Source organism: Abramis brama (assembly GCF_963993115.1).
Source record: "Abramis brama genome assembly, chromosome: 9".
Taxonomy (NCBI): domain Eukaryota; kingdom Metazoa; phylum Chordata; class Actinopteri; order Cypriniformes; family Leuciscidae; genus Abramis; species Abramis brama.
In genome coordinates, this window is record NC_139971.1 from 38,729,967 (window position 1) to 38,750,615 (window position 20,649).

The 20,649-nt window shown below is 35.7% G+C and overlaps 1 protein-coding gene across 1 annotated transcript; it reads left to right on the plus strand.

The window, feature by feature from the left end:
• Nucleotides 1-339: 339 nt before the first annotated feature.
• nat10 (N-acetyltransferase 10) lies at nt 340-18,389 on the plus strand. The gene is made up of 29 exons (XM_084124154.1): nt 340-496; nt 646-776; nt 865-956; nt 2,112-2,283; nt 3,505-3,627; nt 3,717-3,778; nt 4,456-4,570; nt 4,799-4,906; nt 4,987-5,120; nt 5,234-5,327; nt 7,268-7,366; nt 7,586-7,722; nt 7,805-7,929; nt 9,370-9,520; nt 9,956-10,052; nt 10,735-10,851; nt 10,931-11,032; nt 11,612-11,686; nt 11,801-11,917; nt 13,577-13,710; nt 13,816-13,864; nt 13,951-14,047; nt 14,182-14,292; nt 14,383-14,555; nt 15,328-15,447; nt 16,668-16,766; nt 17,177-17,250; nt 17,893-17,973; nt 18,066-18,389. The coding sequence occupies exons 2-29, from the start codon at nt 663-665 to the stop codon at nt 18,172-18,174; spliced, it is 3,081 nt and encodes a 1,026-aa protein (XP_083980280.1). The 5' UTR covers nt 340-496; nt 646-662; the 3' UTR covers nt 18,175-18,389.
• Nucleotides 18,390-20,649: the final 2,260 nt, after the last annotated feature.

Sequence of the window (20,649 nt, forward strand, 5' to 3'; positions counted from 1 at the left end):
TAAAAAGAAAAATCTTAAGTTTTATTTTTTCCCCAGAAATTACTTATGAAAACAAAATTTCCAGAAATTTTCTATAGAAATTATTACAGAAAGACTACAACTCCCACAATGATACAAAATCACTTGCTTGACAATTCTGACCTATGATTCTGACAGCATAATGTAGCAACCTACTTTTTTATTTTTTTATTTTTTTTTAAGTACGTTACATTTACGTTTTAAGCATAGACTATTTAGACAATCTCTTTAGGTAATGTCAACAACAAGCCTTAATTTAGTAAATACAAATCGCGCTTTCTGTCATTCTGAACAGGCGCTTTCACGGACAGCTACATGTCTGTTTTGGGGTCCATCACATCAGGGTCCTTCCGCCGAAGCTTCCCCACGTGAATACACGAGCATGATAGTCTACTGTAAATGAGGCGTAGTTTTATTTCCAGAAAGTTGTATTTAGGATCCAAACAGTTTGTTTTGCTTTATCGATACAACATTTAAGGTATGCCCTATGATATGAATAAACGCACAGAGCATAGTTTTGTCCGTGCGCGTTGTAAAATGTGTTTAATGTCTCTGCTCGAACTAACAGTTACAGTGTTTACTTCGTTTCACCATGTAAAACTGACTTTATTGTGTTCGTGATGACAGGGTGCAGTTTCGAAACAATGGCGACTTTTCGAAAGAAGGTGGACAATCGCATTCGTGTCCAGATAGAAAACGGCGTCGCACAACACCATCGGTCGATGTTCGTTATAGTTGGCGATCGTGGAAAAGATCAGGTGAGGCATGACTGTGTTTAATGATACTGTTACTGTACTAATGTGAGACGTTTGCAGAGCCTCGCTCATTTGTGCACTTTGCGTCCAGGTTGTCATTCTCCACCACATGCTGTCTAAAGCCACAGTCAAAGCCCGGCCGTCAGTGTTATGGTGCTACAAGAAGGAGCTTGTCTTTAGCAGGTATGATGATTACTCAAAAAAACAAAACACCTCATTCATTGTTGTGTTCAAAATATCTTATTTATATAGCATAAGTACTTAAAAGATTAAATTCTGAGTTTGCAATGTAAATCAATGAGATCTTTATAAGTGTAGCTTGCATAAAATGCATATAAATATCAGCTGTCGCTCTATAACTTCCAATAATGTCTTTTAAATGTTTAGTTTTATGACCAAAGCTTTTATTCTGTACAGTACCGGTCAAAAGTTTGGAAACATTACTATGTTAAATGTTTTTGAAAGAAGTCTCTTATGCTCATCAAGCCTGCATTTAATTGATCACAAGTACAGAAATTTAAATAATGGTTTTGAATTTTAATATACTTAAAAATGTTATTTATTTCTGTGAAGCAAAGCTGAATTTTTCTGTCACTTGATCCTAAAAAATCATTCTAATATGCTGATTTATTATCAATGTTGGAAACAGTTGTGCTGCTTAATAACTCCCTGTAATACTTTTTTCAGGATACATTTTATTTACAATAGAAATCTTTTGTAACAATATACACTACCGTTTAAAAGTTTAGGGTTAGTTCTTTTTTTCCTTAGTTTTTTAAAAGCAATTAATACTTTTATTCAGGAAGGATGTGTTAAATTGATAAAAAGTGATAGTAAAGATTTATATTGTTATATATGATTCCTGCTGTTCTTTTTAACATTTTATTCATTAATGAATAATGAAAAAAGTTTCACAGGTTCCAAAAACATATATATAGTAAGCAGAATAACTGTTTCAAATCAAATCATCATATCAGAATGATTTCTGAAGGATCATGTGACACTGAAGACTGGAGTAATGATGCTGAAAATTCAGCTTTCATCACAGGAATAAATGATATTTTAAAGTACATTAAAAAAGAAAACCATAATTTTAATCGTAATAATATTTCACAATATTACTGTTGTCAAATAAATACAGGCTTGATGAGCATAAGACACTTCTTTCAAAAACATTAAAAATAGTATGTTTCCAAAATGACTGTATCTGTACATTTTAACTCCCCAAACAATATTAACCATTATTTCCAGACCCTTTTTCATCTGACTAGACTTTCTGCTGGTTTAAAATGGTGTGCTATCAGGAACACTGATAGAAATGCATCTGTTGCTTTACAGCAATCGAAAGAAGAGGATGCGACAGCTGCAGAAGAAGATCAAGACAGGCACGCTGAATCTAAAAGAGGACGACCCATTTGAGCTCTTCGTCGCTGCAACCAACATCCGCTACTGCTACTACAACGAGACTCACAAGATCCTGGGAAACACTTACGGCATGTGTGTTCTACAGGTAATGTCAGTGGCAAACATCTCAGACAGGACCTTCATATTACAGTGGAACCCAGTAAAGCCTTAATTATGACATTATTTTATGAAATAATAGTCATAATTATTTTTTGAAATGGAACAGTTTATTGAACAGTTAGACAAAAAAAAAAGTTTGTGTATATGTTTTTGTTTAGTATCGTATTTGATACACCAGGCTTTTAAGGCTCATATAGTATGATATAGGAGAATATGGAGATCATACTCAAGTGTAAATATGCTGATATTTATATGGCGAACATTTAAAAAAAATAAAAAATTCTAAGCATAATAACATAAAGCATATAAATATAAAACATTATAAATATTTGTAGTCACTCTATGGTTGTTCACACTTGTCATGTTCGGTTGGATTAAAACGAACCCTGGTGTGATTGCTCTGTTAGTGCGGTTCATTTGAATAAGTGTGAATGCTTCCAAACAAACTCTGGTGCGGTTTGAATGAGATATGAATGCAACACGGACCAAAGACATGTAAACCAACCAAAAACAGGACACAGTGTCACAGAATGCTCAAGCATACCTGTTTTTTCTCGTGATGGTCGTGATGTTGCCCATCACAGTTCAGTACAGGCATCAGAACCGCGTCTCCTCGCAGCAGATCTTCGTTTGTGTGTGTGACGGAGGGATTCCTGCCACTGTTTTTACTCCTTTACACATTTTTTAAGCTCTTCACGAGTTCTCAGCTGGTCATAACACCATCATATGTAGGCTACACACATACAACCAGCGCATTTAGTTTAAGCATCGTTTTGTATGTTCGGTAAGTTCCGTTGCGAAATATACGTAATAAAAACCGACCAATCATTTTGAGAACACATCCCTGTATTAAAAATGCTAAGTGGTCCAGACCAAACGAACCAATCGATCAGAACTGCAAGTGTGAACACACCCCATATTTAACAATAATGTCTAACATATATCATATTTGATACTCACATTTTAGCATGATTTAAAAAAAAAATGATAATCAAGTAAAAGTTACTTTAGTTCAGTAAGTGTTCATTTAAAAGTTATTTTTACCTTTACTTAAAAACAAAAAAATCAGATTACACTGCAAAAGACGTGAACCACGACCTTAAGGAGGATGTTTTTTGCTAAACATGTTGATAATCTAGAGGTCTTAGAAATATATGCATTAAATATGATACAGTTTAAGGTTAAGTTCCTCTGAATTCTGCTCCAGGACTTTGAAGCGCTCACTCCCAACCTCTTGGCTCGGACTGTTGAGACTGTAGAAGGAGGAGGCATTGTGGTCATTCTTCTGAGGACTATGAAGTCACTGAAGCAGCTGTACACAATGACGATGGTAGATGTCCTCTGAAGTGCTTGTATGCCAATATGAAGCTGGTGATCTGCGTGGGAATATATTTTTTTAAAATGTGTGTTTTCTTTCAGGATGTTCATTCTCGATACAGGACAGAGGCTCACCAGGATGTTGTTGGAAGGTTTAATGAAAGGTCGGTCCTGCAATTCTGAGGCATGACATTTAATTACAAAACACTCATAAAATATTAACGTATAGATATTACTAGTATTTTAATAATTACAATACTAATATTTCTGTCTTAATTTCTTGATTTTCAAACATTCAGCCATTAAGTTTTTATTTTGTTGGACAACAGGAGGGAGCCCTTAAAGGGATAGTCCACCTAAAAATTAAAATGATCCCATAATTTACTCACCCTGAAGTCATCCTAGGTGTATATGACTTTCTTCTTTCAGCCAAACACACTCTGAGTCATATTCAAAAATATCCTGGCTCTTCCAAGCTTTATAATGGGAGTGAATGGTACCTTAGATTTTGAAGCCCAAAAAAGCGCATCCATCCATCATAAATCCATCCGTATGGCTCTGGGGGGTTAATAAAGGCCTTCTGAAGCGAAGCGATGCGTTTTTGTAAGAAAAATATCCATATTTATAACTTTATGAACTATAAATATTTAAATATTATATTTTGAATATTAAAAAAAACAATTACAAATGCAATAAAAAAACAGGTATCGGTACTCTGTATATACCAAAAATGAAATAATTTATTGGTGTATTGGTGTATCCATAGTACAAAACCTATTCTTGTACTATCCTGAGAGAAAAAAAGGACTGCAGAAATGATGCCTGTCATATTTTTCCCCAGATTCATCCTGTCTCTCTCCTCCTGCAAGACATGTGTCGTGATTGATGACCAACTCAACATTCTGCCAGTCTCCACTCACATTAACAACATCAAACCTGTCCCTCCAAAAACACAGGTAAGCCAATTAGTTTGCTAATTAGTTTATATTAATCTGTCCTGTGGGCTTTCCTGTAGCTCAAACAGCAGAGCGTTGGCGCTTGCAACGCCAAGGTCATGGGTTCGATTCCCAGGGAAAGAAAGGACTGATTAAATGTTTACCTTGAAATGCAATGCAAGTCGCTTTGGATAAAAGTGTCTTCCAAGTGCATAAATGTAAATGTAATCATTTTGATTTTGCCAACAGGATGAGGGACTTTCTCCTCTGGAACAAGAGCTGAAGGACCTGAAGGAGTCTTTACAGGACACACAGCCAGTTGGCGTTCTAGTGGACGGCTGTAAAACTATGGACCAGGTAAAATCAAAAGAACTCCTAGAAATCTTGATGCTGATATGTTCAATGTGGCCTGATTTTGCCTGTGTTTATGTCTTCAGGCCAAAGCAGTGCTGAAGTTCATTGAGGCTATTTCAGAGAAGACATTGCGCAGCACCGTGGCTCTCACTGCTGCCCGCGGTCGAGGTAAATCTGCTGCGCTGGGATTGGCTATGGCCGCAGCTGTTGCATTTGGGTATGTAGTACAGTGTTATGATTATGAATAAGCTCTTGTTTTGTTATTATGTTTGCCTCCTGACTGGATTTTATGCATATGAATAACTAATTGACTTTGTGTTCTCTTCTCAGCTATTCAAATATCTTTGTCACATCGCCCAGCCCAGACAATCTGCACACGCTGTTCGAGTTCGTATTTAAAGGTTTCGATGCCCTCCAGTATCAGGTAATCATCAATCGACATCAGTAGATATGATCTAGCCACAGCCAGACACAGACTGTATTAAAATAGTGCATTATTGTGAGTAAGACTAATTAAACATTTACAGTTATACAATTCTGAGGCAAATATACTATTTTAGTTTTTATTAAAGCTGCAGTCCTTAACTTTTGGCGCTCTAGCAGTCACGCCGGTACTGGACTACTCCGCAGCAGTACGACCCGAACCAGTCTAATAGTCCCAATATAAACACTTATTATAGGTGGACCGTAGTGATTCAGGATAAGACAAAAACACGGATTGGAAAATGGATTCAAGATGTACTCACTCATTTTATAATTTTTGTCCCCGAGTTCATTATGCGCAACCCCCTTTTTCCTGAGCATGTGATTGGCCAAGACTTTCCGTCCCTGGAACGAGCTTCTCATCTATTACAATCCTCTATAATACACAGTAGATGGCATCATAAAGACTGTTTTTCCACAGATGATTGCTTTTAAAATATATTATTTGGGGTTTATCCATTTTGCCCGAATAGAAGAAAAAAAATATCAGGTACATTATCTTTAATGTAGCCCCTGTTGGAATTATTGGTTTTCTTTATTATCATTCCTATGAACCCTAAGTAGGAAAATGACCAACTTTGGGGTTTCTGGGACAACTCAATAGCGCCATCACCAGTTCAAAAATTCACATTTGAAACAGTTAGAACTTTTGAACCCTTTGATCTAAAACAATGAAACTTAGTACACCTGATTCCTCTCATCATGCTGATCACATTCAATATCTTACATTGGTTCAGAGGCTGTATCTCGGCAAAACTTTGTCAGAACTTTGATCTGAGGGTCCATGCCAAATTTAGGAACAGAGCCGTTTTTCAGAACTCATGACCTTGTAGGTGCAAATTTTTGCCAATAACTTGAACCTTTTGTCAGAATTGTGATCTTGATATCAATGGATTCCTTGTGTCATGTCGATTCAGTGGATATGTTTTTTTTTATATGTTATGGTTTCATTTTGATTTAGATAAGGTTTTAGCATTTTTTTTTGTAATTTGTAACTTTTTTAATATGTCTATATAGTTTTTATTCATTTTTATTTCAGTTTTAATTGTTGAAGTAAAATAAATGTAGATGAGAAAGGATGCCTTGGTTTTTACATTTTATTTTTATATTATATATTTTATTTTATTTGTCAACATTTATTTATTTTTTTCAATTAACATTTTTTTAATAGTTTGTTAACTATAATAACCCGGATCAATTAAACGATTTAAACCCTGATCATTACTTTAGTATTTGCTAAAATGTGTAATTATTAAAATAAATTCTTATAGGTAAACATGTTCTAAATCTATGTATCTACTAGTAGGAGAATATAAACAGGGGTGCACATAAGTGGTGCGCAGGTGCGCATGCGCTACCCAATTAAACAATGCGTACCAGATGAATTGCCGCAACCCTCATTTGCGTACCTAAGATTTGGGGATAGATAGGTGCGCAATCTGTGGTGTTGGATAGGCTTGCTTTAAGATAGTAACTCTAGTAAGCGCTTTAAAGTTGTCATTTCTTTGGTTTTCAGAGTTAGAAAAGCAGATATTTGCACATTTAATTTCCAGAGCTTGAAACAGTTGTTATTTTGAAAGTTACAAGGTTTTAAAGATCAGACATTCTGTTGCACTTCTTCTCTTAATTTTCAGTTGAAATTAAAGTTCATGTGAATCATGTCACATGACATTATCCATGCATCCCTCTAATTTGTTCCTCCCGTGAGGTGGGTTAAGGAAAAAATGCATTTGAAAATGTAAGGACCAAGCAACAACCCCAGGTTCTCCCCTGAGAACAAGACCAAAAATGTTATGTGCACCCCTGAATATAAATCAGACATTTATGCATACATCTGAGGGAACTGCTTCAAACCAGATTTTTTGTTTGTTTTAATTTTAGGAACATATGGACTATGAAATAATCCAATCTTTGAACCCAGAGTTTAACAAAGCTGTGGTTCGTGTGAACATCTTCAGGGAACATCGACAGACCATTCAGGTATACCGACTTCATCTCTGCATTTCATTTCCATAATTTTCATTTTATTTCTTGCAAATATTTGTTAAATAGTGGAGTCTCGGGTATTGACTTTGCTTAGAATGAATTTATTCCCCTTTAGTATGTTTTAGAATATTTGGAAGTTAAGAAACAACAGGTTCACATGGTGCATTTTTCATCATTTACAACTATAATAATCATTGATGTTTTGATGTGCAGTACATTCACCCCGCTGATGCGGTGAAGTTAGGCCAGGCCGAGCTGCTAGTCATCGACGAGGCTGCTGCTATCCCACTGCCTTTAGTGAAGAAGCTACTGGGGCCGTACCTTGTGTTTATGGCATCTACCATCAATGGGTCTGTATTTGAAGAGCTGCTACATTTTCATCTTTTTACAATGCTATATTATCAATGCAGTAATCGTCATGTCCACATGCAGCTATGAGGGCACGGGTCGCTCTCTGTCTCTGAAGCTGATTCAGCAGTTGAGACAGCAGAGTACAGACAGCCAACAGAACCTCTCGGCTGAGAACAGAAACACCAGCACAGCCAGACTGGCAGCAGGTATCCGCTAACGTCCTTTTGCTTTTGAAATGTAATGGAGTGAAACAGTGCCTGCCCGCTTTTTCAGCGGTGTTGTGTTCTGGAAGCATCCTTTTCCATTAATTTCTCCTGTAGGGATTTTTAAAAGCCATGAACCCAGCCAGCCACATACGAGGTGATTCATAGCGTTACAAACTTTAATCTGAAGCAAAAAAGTGTTTGAAAATCTGACAAAAATTCAAAGGTACAAAATATTTTTGGAGGCTTTATTGAGGGAAATAACTAGTCTGGCTATCACCAGACCAAGCTCAATCTTTTAAGACTGAACATTAGTCTGGGGAGTCTGCTATGTGTTTTCTACCGCACAAGAGGCGTGATCAACGGGCATAGTTCAAATGACTCTGTACACAATTGGATAGTCCTTCAACCAATCAGACCAACGATCCGGGTGCGAACTTTGCAGAGCTACGTGAAAACTACAGGCAGGAAATGTGTAACCAAACGCGTTGATCAGCGGCTTGCAGAAGCAGCAGTGGAATCGAGCGATTTTTGCAGGTTATGCAAGAAAAAAACATGAAAGTTAGTGGTATTTACACCCACTCGAGCGATTTGTTTGCTAAAAAGAAGCCATTGAGCATCCTCGAGAGGTTAAAAGGAATTGGACAGAGCCGTAACAGCCAATAACCCGCCAATAGCGCGAGGTGGATAAGCCAGTTTGTGATTGGTTCACGCAAATTTGTAAAGGACAAATCAGGCTGGGTTACCCAGTCTAGGAAATAACTACAATCCCATGAAGCATTGAAATATAAAACTACTACATTTCAAAATGTTGATTATATACACTCGCAAATATTTAAGTATTTTGAGAGCGTAGGAGACCGACTTGATTACGTCACTCATTAACACTTTCTAACCTATTTCTAATCTTCTTTTTTCTATTTAAAAACAATGTTTACTGTGCTGGACTAACTGGGACAGCACTTAAATATTGTTGGCCTTTCGTCGGTTGAGCTGCTGTTATTGTTCTCCTCATTTGTAAGTCACTTTTGAATGTAAATGTAAAGAGCTCTATTGGTGTGCTCTATTGGATTCTTGTCGCGACTCTGAACGGTGAAATTTTCTCTACAGCATCATGGGTAATTTAGTTTTTCACTATGAATTCCAATGTTTAACATGATTATTTGAGATAATGCGGGCTGATGGCTTCAACAGAAGCAGATATCGTCGATTAACAACCTCAGAGCTCACAGTATATTTGTCTTTTAAGGTTTATAAGTTACCATTAAAAAGCAATTTCCCTATGGAGAAAATGAATGGAGTTTTTACTTCTGGAACCCACTGTTGCACTCTATATCTCTTCACTTACCACAAGAATTCAAGACATGGAAAAAAGAATAATTTTTTTTTTTTTTTTTTTTTTTCTGACTGATGATGTGTTTAATGTGTAAATGCGCTCTGCAGCACGAAGCCTTCATGAGGTCACCCTCCACGAGTCTATCCGCTATGGCCAGGGGGACCATGTGGAGAAATGGCTGAATGAACTGCTGTGCTTGGACTGTCTGAGTGTGCCACGCATCATTTCCGGCTGCCCTTTACCCCAGACGTGCGACCTGTATCCTCTGAAAGTCAAACGAGACTTCTACATTCAGCATTTTTATGTTCATGCTAACATCATACTAGTATGGTAACTCATTACTGCCACACAAGAAACAAAAAAACATGCTTTGGTAAAAATAATAAGGCAAAATTTTGAGGTAAGTCATTATGACATGAAAAGTCTAAATTTGTTGTCATAATTATGGCTTTTTATCGTATTGTTTTGACTGTCATAACTTTTTTTTTTAATCTTTTTGACGTTTTGTCAGAATTTGAATTGTTCTCTTATGTGGGCTGCCTGCCTGTCTTTCACATGATTTTATTTACCATCATCATCATCATCATCACCAGATTTGTAAAAACATGCCTGATTTCTCAAAATAACATCTCTCATCTATCTTAGATTTACTCCTCTCTCTAGACGTTAGATTTCTTTAACCCCATATTTCAGTTATTATGTGAATCGAGACACGTTGTTCTGTTATCACAAAGCTTCTGAGACTTTCCTTCAGCGCCTCATGGCACTTTACGTAGCATCACATTACAAGGTAAATTAATATCTTGGTTATTAGGAACAGTGGTTCTCAATCTTTTTTACTCAAACGCCTCTCATTGTCCCAACACAATTTTTAAAGGCTCCCTGATATTTTTTTGTAGTTTTGTTTTATTATTTAGTATTTGATTGTATTATAACATTATATAAGAATTACATTTCAGTTTACAATTTGTAATACAATTTATTATTAATATTAATAAATTAATAAATAACAATTTATTAAAGGGATCATGACATGGATCTTTTATCATTTTATTTTGTTCCTTGATGTTAACTTATACTGTTAATAAAGTTGTTGTTGTTGTTTTTTTACAAAAAAAAAAAAAAAAACGTATATTAGTGGAAAAATTATTTTCAACTTTAACTCTGTCCCTCTGTCTGAAATGATCAGTTTTTAAGGCTCCTTTAAGGCTTGTCAGTAAATGTCCACTGTTATGATTGGCTAAGGTCATTGCATAGGAAATGAGCAGGATATTTTAAGCTATGAAACTTGCAGGATGTTTTAATGGTACAAAGACCTTACATGTCAAAATATGAAGGCACATTTTTATGTCATGATCCCTTTAATATTTTTTTCGTCATCTTGGTTGAGAACCACTGAATTAGAGCACTACATAATGTCACAAACTCTAAACAGCAAAACAATTTTAAGTCGATCTCCTCTCCCTCCTCAGAATTCACCCAATGACCTTCAGTTGCTCTCGGACGCTCCTGCTCACCATCTCTTCTGCCTGCTGCCCCCTGTTCCTCCCACACAGAGTTCACTCCCAGAGGTCTTAGCAGTTGTGCAGGTACGGCCAAAGATACTTAATTCCAGGACTGCTAAATCTGAGTTGAATTATGTTGTTAATAAAAGAACTGTAATTTCAGGTGTGTCTGGAAGGAGAGATCTCACGCCAGTCCATCCTCACCAGTTTGTCCAGAGGGAAGAAAGCTTCAGGTGATCTCATTCCCTGGACTGTTTCGGAACAGGTAACAAATCCCAATTTAAAATGAAGCTACACTACAGTTCACCAGTTTGGGGACATTAAGTTTTTTTTTTAATTTAGTATAATAAATACTTTTATTCAGCAACGACGCATTGAATTGATCAAAAGGGACAATAAAGACATTTATTATGTTACAAAAGATTTCTGTTTCAGATAAATGCAAAAAAGTATCATGGTTTCCACAAAAATATTAAGCAGCACAACTTTTTTCAACATTGATAATAATTGAAAATGTTTCTTGAGCAGCAAATCAGCATATTAGAATGATTTCTGAAGGATCATGTGACACTGAAGACTGGAGTAATGATGCTGAAAATTCACAAGAATAAGTTACATTATTCAAATTGTAAAAATACTTCAGAATTTTACTGTTTTTACTGTATTTTGATCAAATAAATGCAGCCTTGGTGAGAATAAGAGACTTCTTTTTAAAACATTTAACATAAAAAATTCCTACTGACCCCAAACTTATGAAAAATAGTGTATATAGATTATTAATGCCATACTGTCAAATAAATGTTGTGATTCTCAGAGAATGATTCTGATGCTCTTGTGTTTTTAGTTTCAAGACCCTGATTTCGGAGGCCTCTCTGGAGGCAGGATTGTCCGTATTGCAGTGAACCCTGATTATCAGGGGGTAAATTACTTTCTTTTTCCCTCAGTCTCTTGTTATGTTCATTGAACAGCTTGCATATAGAAGTTGCTTGATTATTGCCTTGTTTGAGCAGTTATGTGATTGTGCCGTCTGTAGATGGGTTACGGCAGCCGTGCTCTCCAGCTTCTGGAACAGTATTATGAGGGCCAGTTTCCTCTGTTGGAGGAGCAAGAACAGACACCGGCCAGCGCTATCACATCTTTGAGCAGTGAGGTAATGCTCTGTTTGCAGCATCACTCAGAAATCTTCATGAAGTCTGTGTGGCACTTCATGTTTTAGTGGACATTGCTGCATTGTTATATATTGGTCCATGTAGGGGGAAAATATTAAATAAAATAGTTCTCCCTTGTAGGGCTGCACAATATATCGAAATTATCGAAATATCGCAAATGTATATATCGGGATATGCATATCGCAACAGCTTGCAATAACGGGTCATGAACAAAAGACAGAGAAAATCACTCGCTGCTCTTGGCTGAATAACTTTTATAGCTTTAATAAGAATCAGTATATATTTAATTCATATAGTGGAAACTAAGCAGTGTTTTATTTTTACATTTGATTGTTAAAGTTTTTGTTGTTAAATAAACCTAATGTAGGATAACCTGAACCCCTGAACCCCGAGGTTTACACTGATGTTAAAATAACACTTCTGATGCAGTAAAACACTGATGTTCACTTTCAGAAGTTGTAGGGATGTTTTCTTGTCACAAAAAGAATGTGAAACGCATATGTAGGTTATATAATTTTAAATATATTTTAAAGATAATTTAAGTTTTTTTACACACTTTAAGCATTATCGTATTGCATATCGAATATCGCATTATTTAATGAGGAGTTGCATATTGCATTTTTCTTCAATATCGTGCAGCCCTACTCCCTTGTGTTCATATAGTAAAAATCTGTGTAGAAAATCACTTTATCATATTTGACTAGATTTGTTCTGTATGTTACTTTTTACATTAAACATTTTGAAGCCATTTCAGAAAATACGACACTTTTTAAAAGTTTGGTTAAAATACCTGTTCTCTGTTTGGATATATTTTAAATTGTAATTTATTCCTGATGATAAATCTGAATTTTCAGCATCATTACTGTCACATGATCCTTCAGAAATCATTCTAATATGCTGATTTGCTGCTCAAACAACATTTCTGATTATTATCATTGTTGAAAACTAAAAAGAATTTACTTAATTTTAAATGCTTATTAGCATGGATATTACTAGGATATTGGGTGTTTATTAGTAAGCACATATTAATGTCTTATTCTGCATGACCATATTCTACATCCCTTAATCCTACCCAATACCTAAACTTAACTACTACCTTACTAACTATTAATAAGAAGTAATTAGGAGTTTATTGAGGCAAAAGTTGTGGTTAATAGTGAGAATTGAACCCTAAACTAAAGTGTGATTTATTCTGTGCAGAGTTGATTACAATTTATATGCTCTGTTTTTGTACCTTTTTTGTACAAAATCAGATCTAAATGAGTCCTCTGTGGCAGTGATGTGTACAATAAGATTTATAATTTTATGATTTCCTTTATGTAATTCAGTAGTTATAAATGTCACTTCACTGATAAAGTAGCATATTATCTGGACCCAAAGCTGTGATAAATAAGTATAATGTAAGGTTACACTATTTTAAGGTGTCGTAGTTACATTGTACTTACTCAGATAAGTACTGAGTAATATTAATGAACTACATGTACTTAATATAGAGTTAGGGCTTGGTTTAGGGTTAGTTACTTGTAAGTATGCATAATTTACTGTTATTAGTATAGTAAGTACATGTAGCAACTTCACCTTAAAATAATGCGTCACCTAATGCAAGTATGTGTATATTTTTCCTTCATGTCCATGTTCAGGCTGTCAGTCTTCTGGAAGAAGTGGTGTCTCCCAGGAAAGACCTGCCGCCGCTGCTGTTGAAGCTGAACGAGAGGAGAGCCGAGAGCCTGGACTACCTGGGAGTCTCTTACGGTCTCACTCCTCAACTACTCAAGTGAGACGCTTTATACAAGCAGATTTTACAGTGATATTTGCACTGTTATACTATTACAAAACATGTTCTTAACTCCTTTATCCCTCTGCTTGCTTTCTCATCCAGATTTTGGAAGAAGGGTGGATTTGTTCCTGTTTATTTAAGGCAGACTCCGGTAAGCATGCCGCATTTTGTTTCATTTTTGTATTGTCAGGGCTGTTTTTCTTTTTGTAACTTGTATTCTTATACTGTGGCCTGTAGAACGACCTGACGGGAGAGCACTCCTGCATTATGCTGAAGGAGCTCAACGCTGAGGAGTCAACAGAGCAGAACCAGTGGCTCTCTGCTTTCTGGAAAGGTGAGAATGCACAATCTCTCAGAATAATGCTGCATTTGACCAATCAGAGTCAATTATTCCATAAAGCTGTGTAATAATATATATAGCTCTCACTATTCCTGATTTCAAAGACTAACGTTTCTTGTGTTGGACAGATTTCCGGCGGAGGTTCCTCTCCCTGCTGTCCTTCCAGTTCAGCACATTTAACCCGACCCTTGCCCTCAACATCCTGCAGAACAAGAGCGCTAAGGATGACAGCCCACCAGGTTCAGGCCCGCATCTGCCACCTCATCAGACTAAATGCTGTATGTGTGTGTTGGTTAAAGATAACCTTTCATGCGTCTGTGTCTTTTCAGCTCTCAGCAGTGCTGAGCTCGCTGCCACATTCACTCCATACGACCTGAAGCGTTTGGAGATGTATTCAAGAAACATGGTGGACTATCACCTCATCATGGACATGATCCCTGTTATTGCACGCATGTATTTCCTCAAACAGTTGGGAAACATCGGGCTTTCCGTTGCCCAGTCTGTAAGTCAGCTGTGTGTGCTTTTAAGGTTTAAGTCCAAGTATAAGAATTTTCTTTATTTAAGTCAAAATGCATATTTAAGTATAGCCTGTGATTTTACTAAGTATTAAAGATACAAATATATTTTGATTTATGCATTTTTAAAAATAATAATAATAATAGTAGTATAATTATATTTTATATATATCATATATTTATATAAGCATATTGCGTAGTTGTGCTTGGAGTCAGCTGTTTTATTTGTGATGTTACGCACTGAAATATGTCAAATTATGCAGACAATTTTTGGCCAGGCTGTCCAACAAAATATTAATAACTGATTATGTTATAGTCAGTGTTTCTATGTAGGTTTTTTTTTTTTTTTTTTTTGCATATTAAAATAAAACCCGTAGCTGTAGTTTTCCAAATAATTTATATATATATTTATTTTGATGGTTTAATCGAACTTGTAGGGTCATTAAAAACAAATGTTCCTTCCAGACATCACTTTTGTATAGAGCCCCTAAAGGGACATGAAGGGAAAAAAAATTGATGGGAGGAAAAATGATGTCAAGAAACTTTGCTTTCGCTCACAAAGAACAAAAAAGTTTTGCGAGCAAACGCAAAGTTGCTCTGGGAACGTAAGACTTTTGCGAGCGAACACAAAAGCATTGAAATATATTTTTTCCTCCAATTTCATATTTTTTCAATCACCATGTCCTTTTAGTGGCTTCATACTTTTGGCCACTACTGTATATGTAAATTATGTAAATAATGTTTGTGTGCTTTCTTCAGGCTCTACTGTTGGGAATTGGGCTTCAACACAAGAGTGTAGATGAGCTGGAGAAGGCGATTGATCTGCCCGCTTCTCAGCTTATGGGCCTGTTCAACCGGGTCATCCGTAAAATAGTGCAGGTGAGACCAAACAAGCCCTCTCTCCTTGTCTCTCGTACACATGTAAGCCAGAGTAAAGGGCGTGTTACTGTCTTTCCTTTTCCGCAACACAACACGATTAAATGAAATACATTTTCTCATGTGTATTACCTCGGTATTTCATCTGACTCCATAAATGGAAAAAGGTTTTAATGATATCTGAGCATCATTAAAAGTGATGCTTTTACTTAGATTAGTCACTAATCTGACACAAAACTTGCGGGAACATACGAATCCGTTTAATCTACTTGGGAAAACAATTGCAGAGTCAGTCAGAATAAAATCAGATGTAACAATTTATTATGTCAGGTAAATGTATCATGCCAATTTCACAATCAGTTCAAAGATAATAAATACAAAACATCAAATGCTCTGGAATAAAGAGAAAAGATGCGAACCTGACATTAGAAAATACATGACGCTGAGAGTCTCGGCCGCTTTCAGCATCACGGGCTGATCTGAGTTACAGAATCGCCCCGAACCTTCTTCAGAATCTCACTAAATACTCAGACCAAGGCAGAAACCTCTTGTCAAATGTAAACATGAGTTCACAGTGGAAATTAGCATTAATCACCGTCCCAGACGTACTGGGGACAGAAGTTTATTTACATGGAAACATTTGCTAACAATGGGAATTTGCATGGAGTTTACACTTTGAGAGCAGGATGCCGTTTGCCTGGAAGACACACCCTCCTCTGTGTGCGAGTCATCTCTAAACTCTTAAATACCTTATTGCCTTTTGGTTTACTTCTTTGGGAATGAGACCTTTGTACCAGTTGCACTGAGACATTTCAAATGATACCAAACATGTATAAAACTATATGATGATAATTCACATTTAAACCATATAGATTTTTGGGTGAATTTCAGGTAGTCTCAGCATGAGAGAGAGGGAGTGGGGGAAGAGGGAAAGAGATGTACTGTATTCTGAGGTGAGACTCTCAAATGGTGATGCTAACTTCACAAGAGAGAGTTCAAATGTTAATTTCCCGAAAGGTCCTTTGTCTTCTCTGGGAGTGGTCGTTCCTCAACCAGACTGCCCGGCATTTTCTAATTTCTCAAGTCTTACACACACACTGACTGAAACAGCGTAGAAGAATTAGAACCGAACCTTCTTTTCAGAGAGAGAAATAAACTGCATGGATCTACTCTTCTGTAATGTTTCAGTGTGTAGTTATTGTTTGATTCTATATTTTCTGCAGTTCTTCAACACTCTTCAGGAGAAAGCAGTTGAAGCAGAGATGGTGGCCACCAAAGACATAAGCATGGAACCAACTGCGCAGACGCTAAATGAAGATCTGGTATGAGACTCTAGATTAATATTTTATGATCTAAAAAATAAGAGTCGGTAAGATTATTTAAAATGTATTTGAAAGAAGTCTCTTATGCTTGCAAATGCTTATTTTTTGCTGGGTAAAACAAAATATTTTACCATTTAAAATACCTTTTCTATTTTAATATATTTTAAAATGTATACATGTGACGCAAAGCTGAATTTTCAGCATCATTACTCCAGTCTTCAGTCACATGATCCTTCAGAAATCATTTTAATATGATGATTTGATGCTCAAGAAACATTTCTTATTATTTTCTTTTGAAAACAGTGCTCAGGATTCTTTGAGGAATAGCGAGTTCAAAAGAACAGTATTTATTAGAAAAAAATACTTTTTTGTAACAAGTTATCATATTAAAATATTATTTTGTCCCTTAGAATGATGCAGCCAAAGAATTCCAGGAGAAACACAAAACTGACATGGAGAAGATTAAAGACATGAATCTTTCTGAGTGAGTACTTCTAATGCAGTCCAAACTATATTTATTTAAACTGGTCTTTTTATTTAGGGTTCTTACGCAGTGTGGAAAAGTATGGAATTTGATTTGAGTCATTTCCACGTCTGGATAAATATGGAAAAAATAATTAGAGAGAGAAAAAAGTGTTTCCAGACTTTTGCGCCTATTCAGTTTTCTAAACTATAAAATTAAGAATTTCTAAAAAATAAATGTATCGTACAAGCAGAGTGTTTTCATGTGATCCTTTAGTGATTGAACACATTTTCATTACACAAAACTGTTTGTCTTTACCATAAGCAAGTCTCTTTTGAACTTTTGAACATCAAACCACATTTACAGTATCAGAGTCATGTGTCAGAGGTGAATATATGTAGGTTATAAAGCATTTTAGGTTCTTTTGCATGTTACAATTTTTAAGAAAACCAATGAAAAAAACAATAAAAATATTAACAGATGGCTGTACTATATTCCAAATATAATGCTGTATGAACCACTTATGTTGAAACGATTTAAAAAATCGACAGAGGTTTGGAAAGTTAAGTCTGAAATGGTATTGAATTTGGAAATGGAAAATGTATTTTTCCCGCTCATATGGCTGTGTTGACCCCTCTTTTCCTATCTGATTTTTTTATGAAGGTACATGATCCGAGGAGATGACGAGGAATGGGACCAAGTGTTGAAAAAAGCCGAACATACAGCTATTGTGAGCATAAAAAGGTAAGAAAATATATATGGAGCTCGGGTTAAGGAGATTTTGTCTGGGATCATGAACTGCTATGAACTTTATCTTTGTTTTTTGTTTTCCTCAGTGACAAAAAAAGAAAACTGGAAGGCGGCTTGAACCAGAAAGAACAATGGCAAGGCAAGAAGATGAAGAAAAATAAGGACAAAAGGGGCAAATTTGGAAAGAAAACATGAAAGAAATGGACTTTAAAATGAAACCTTGAAATGTGTGCTTGTCGTCCTTTAAGTTTCTCTGGTCAATAGATGAATGCAAGTCTTGAGTCCAAATGAGAAAATATATCTGGATAAAGGATTTTAGAATCAAGACCAATTTGTTTTCTTTTTTTTATCTCGTATTTTATTTTTTATTTTCAGTGAACCAACAAAATAAAGTTGTACATTTGGTGTTTTTTCCTTGTATTTCAGATGTTAATATTTCCATGGCAGACCTCATGTTTTTGCATTCTAAAGACACTAAGCTGTTATGCGTCTTCAAAATGGCGATTGGACTACCATAGACAGTAGTGGACTACAGACAGACACTGTCTGGGAGATTAAACGTCATCACATTGTAAAGGTCAACTCAGTCCGCTTTTACAGCCTCTTTATGCTTATAATTGTGCTCTTATAAACTATTCCAAATCAAACTTTTTGGGCAAATGTTTTTTAGATTAAAAAATTGGTGGTGACGTTGGATTCGTTGGGCCGTGCGTGGTGTAGTTTAAAGCCTAGCTGTTAACTTCTGGCGACTGCATTTAGGTTTCAAAATTAAAATGGATATCGATGGACAAAACATGCAAGTATCATAAACTTTTGTTGAACACAGATTCTTTCTGTTCTTCACAAAATCTTCAGTTTTTTTTTTTTTTTTTTTTTTTTGCGACAATCCAAAAGCCTATGAAATTTTAATTTTTTATTTTTTAACTTCTTGGTGTATTTGCGCTTCTATAATTTTATAGTGAATGATCAATGGTAATGGTAAAAATAATGGTATGTCCGCACTGAAAGGTAAATGTAAATTAAATTGTATTCTTGGTTATGTCTCCAGCAAATTAATAATATGCTCACACTTCCAGCCTGTTTGAAATTAAGTTTTATTTGTGTTGGAGTTTACGCATTAACCCCAGGCAGAATTAATTAACTTAAAAAAATTAGAGTTATCTTGACTTTAGACTAATAATTACCCTTTGAATGTCTATTCGAAAGTTTGTTTGTTTGTTATACCAGGCTTTGAAAAATGAAGTGTTTATTATACCAGGCTGTTCGTTTTTGGAGAAAAAAAGTGTTCATGACACAAGCATTGTTTTATTTCAGAAAAGGAGGCTGAAGGCCTGCGAGCTTCAGCAGGAGCGAAAAATAACAGCAGGAGTAACAATAACCAATAGACAGTTTTAGGACAGAACAGTCGCTAAGATTTAAAAATGAAACGTGACAGCGCATGCGGAGGCTGCATTTTCAGGACCGCATTTCTAGGACCCTAGGTTTGTAGTGACAACGCCACCTACCGAATTAGAGGACCATCAGATGATGCTGGTGATTATCAGACCATCAGATGATCCATAGAGATGGATGACAATCAGAGTCTGAGTATCAAATGCGAATACATTTTTATTTGTTTAACTTTAAAAACAGTTGTGATGCATTTCATTGGAAAGTTAACGTAGCCAACGTGATGGTGATTTGCTAAATAGTCTTGAATGCATAGCCATCATATATTAGCCTCTAATGCTGTAAAATGAATTGTTAGCACGTTCATTTAACGGAACTGTTGCATGATAAGCCTGTGTTGACTTATTGACAGCACAATAAACTGTAGCATGTTCGTTCTGAAAGCTTGTTAATTAGGCTACTCATTGTTTTTCCATTTTAATTCAGTTAAAATAATCTTAATGTTTTCACTGTCACGTGCTCACAGTCAGCCTGTTTAACGTTACCTACAATGCATGTTATGAGTACGTCTCTTCATTTTGACATGGTTTTATAATGTTGGTTGAGACATATGACATTTTAATAGTCGGACATAACAGAGAGGCCATCATAATAATTGACTGTTAAAATACCACGTGTTAGATTGTGTCATTTACTGTGTACTGTACTGTGTACTGTACTGTGTAAGTGCTTTCAAGGACACCGCTCAGGGTAGGCAATAGTATGACAAAAGATAAATAAATAAATTGGTTAAGTACTAGGCGGCCTAATTTATGTCTATTTATTTATATGAAATTAACTTAGTTTAGCTCCAACCCTGATCAAAAACACACCTGAGCAAGCTAATCAATGTCTTCAGGATCACTAAAAACTCACAGCTAGGTGTGTTTGATCAGGGTTGGAGCTAAACTGTGCAGGACAGTGGCCCTCCAGGACCGAGTTTGAGAAACCCTGAATAATAGTATTATGAACATTAATTGGTATGAAGATGATATCATTATTTTTGTATCATATATGTGTGTGCACTCTGTGGTAACTAATTAGATCTTTTAAATATGAAATTTAAAATTAGAGAGTAGAACATGTTCAACTAAATGTTCCTTATTTCATTCACTTCTCTTTCTCTCTCTTAGGAGTCAGTGATGATGTTGTCCATGAAGTTCTATCTATGTGGTTCACGTCATGAACAAATTTGTTTTTGTGTGTGTTTAAGTTCAGTTGTAATATATTATTTTGTAAAAT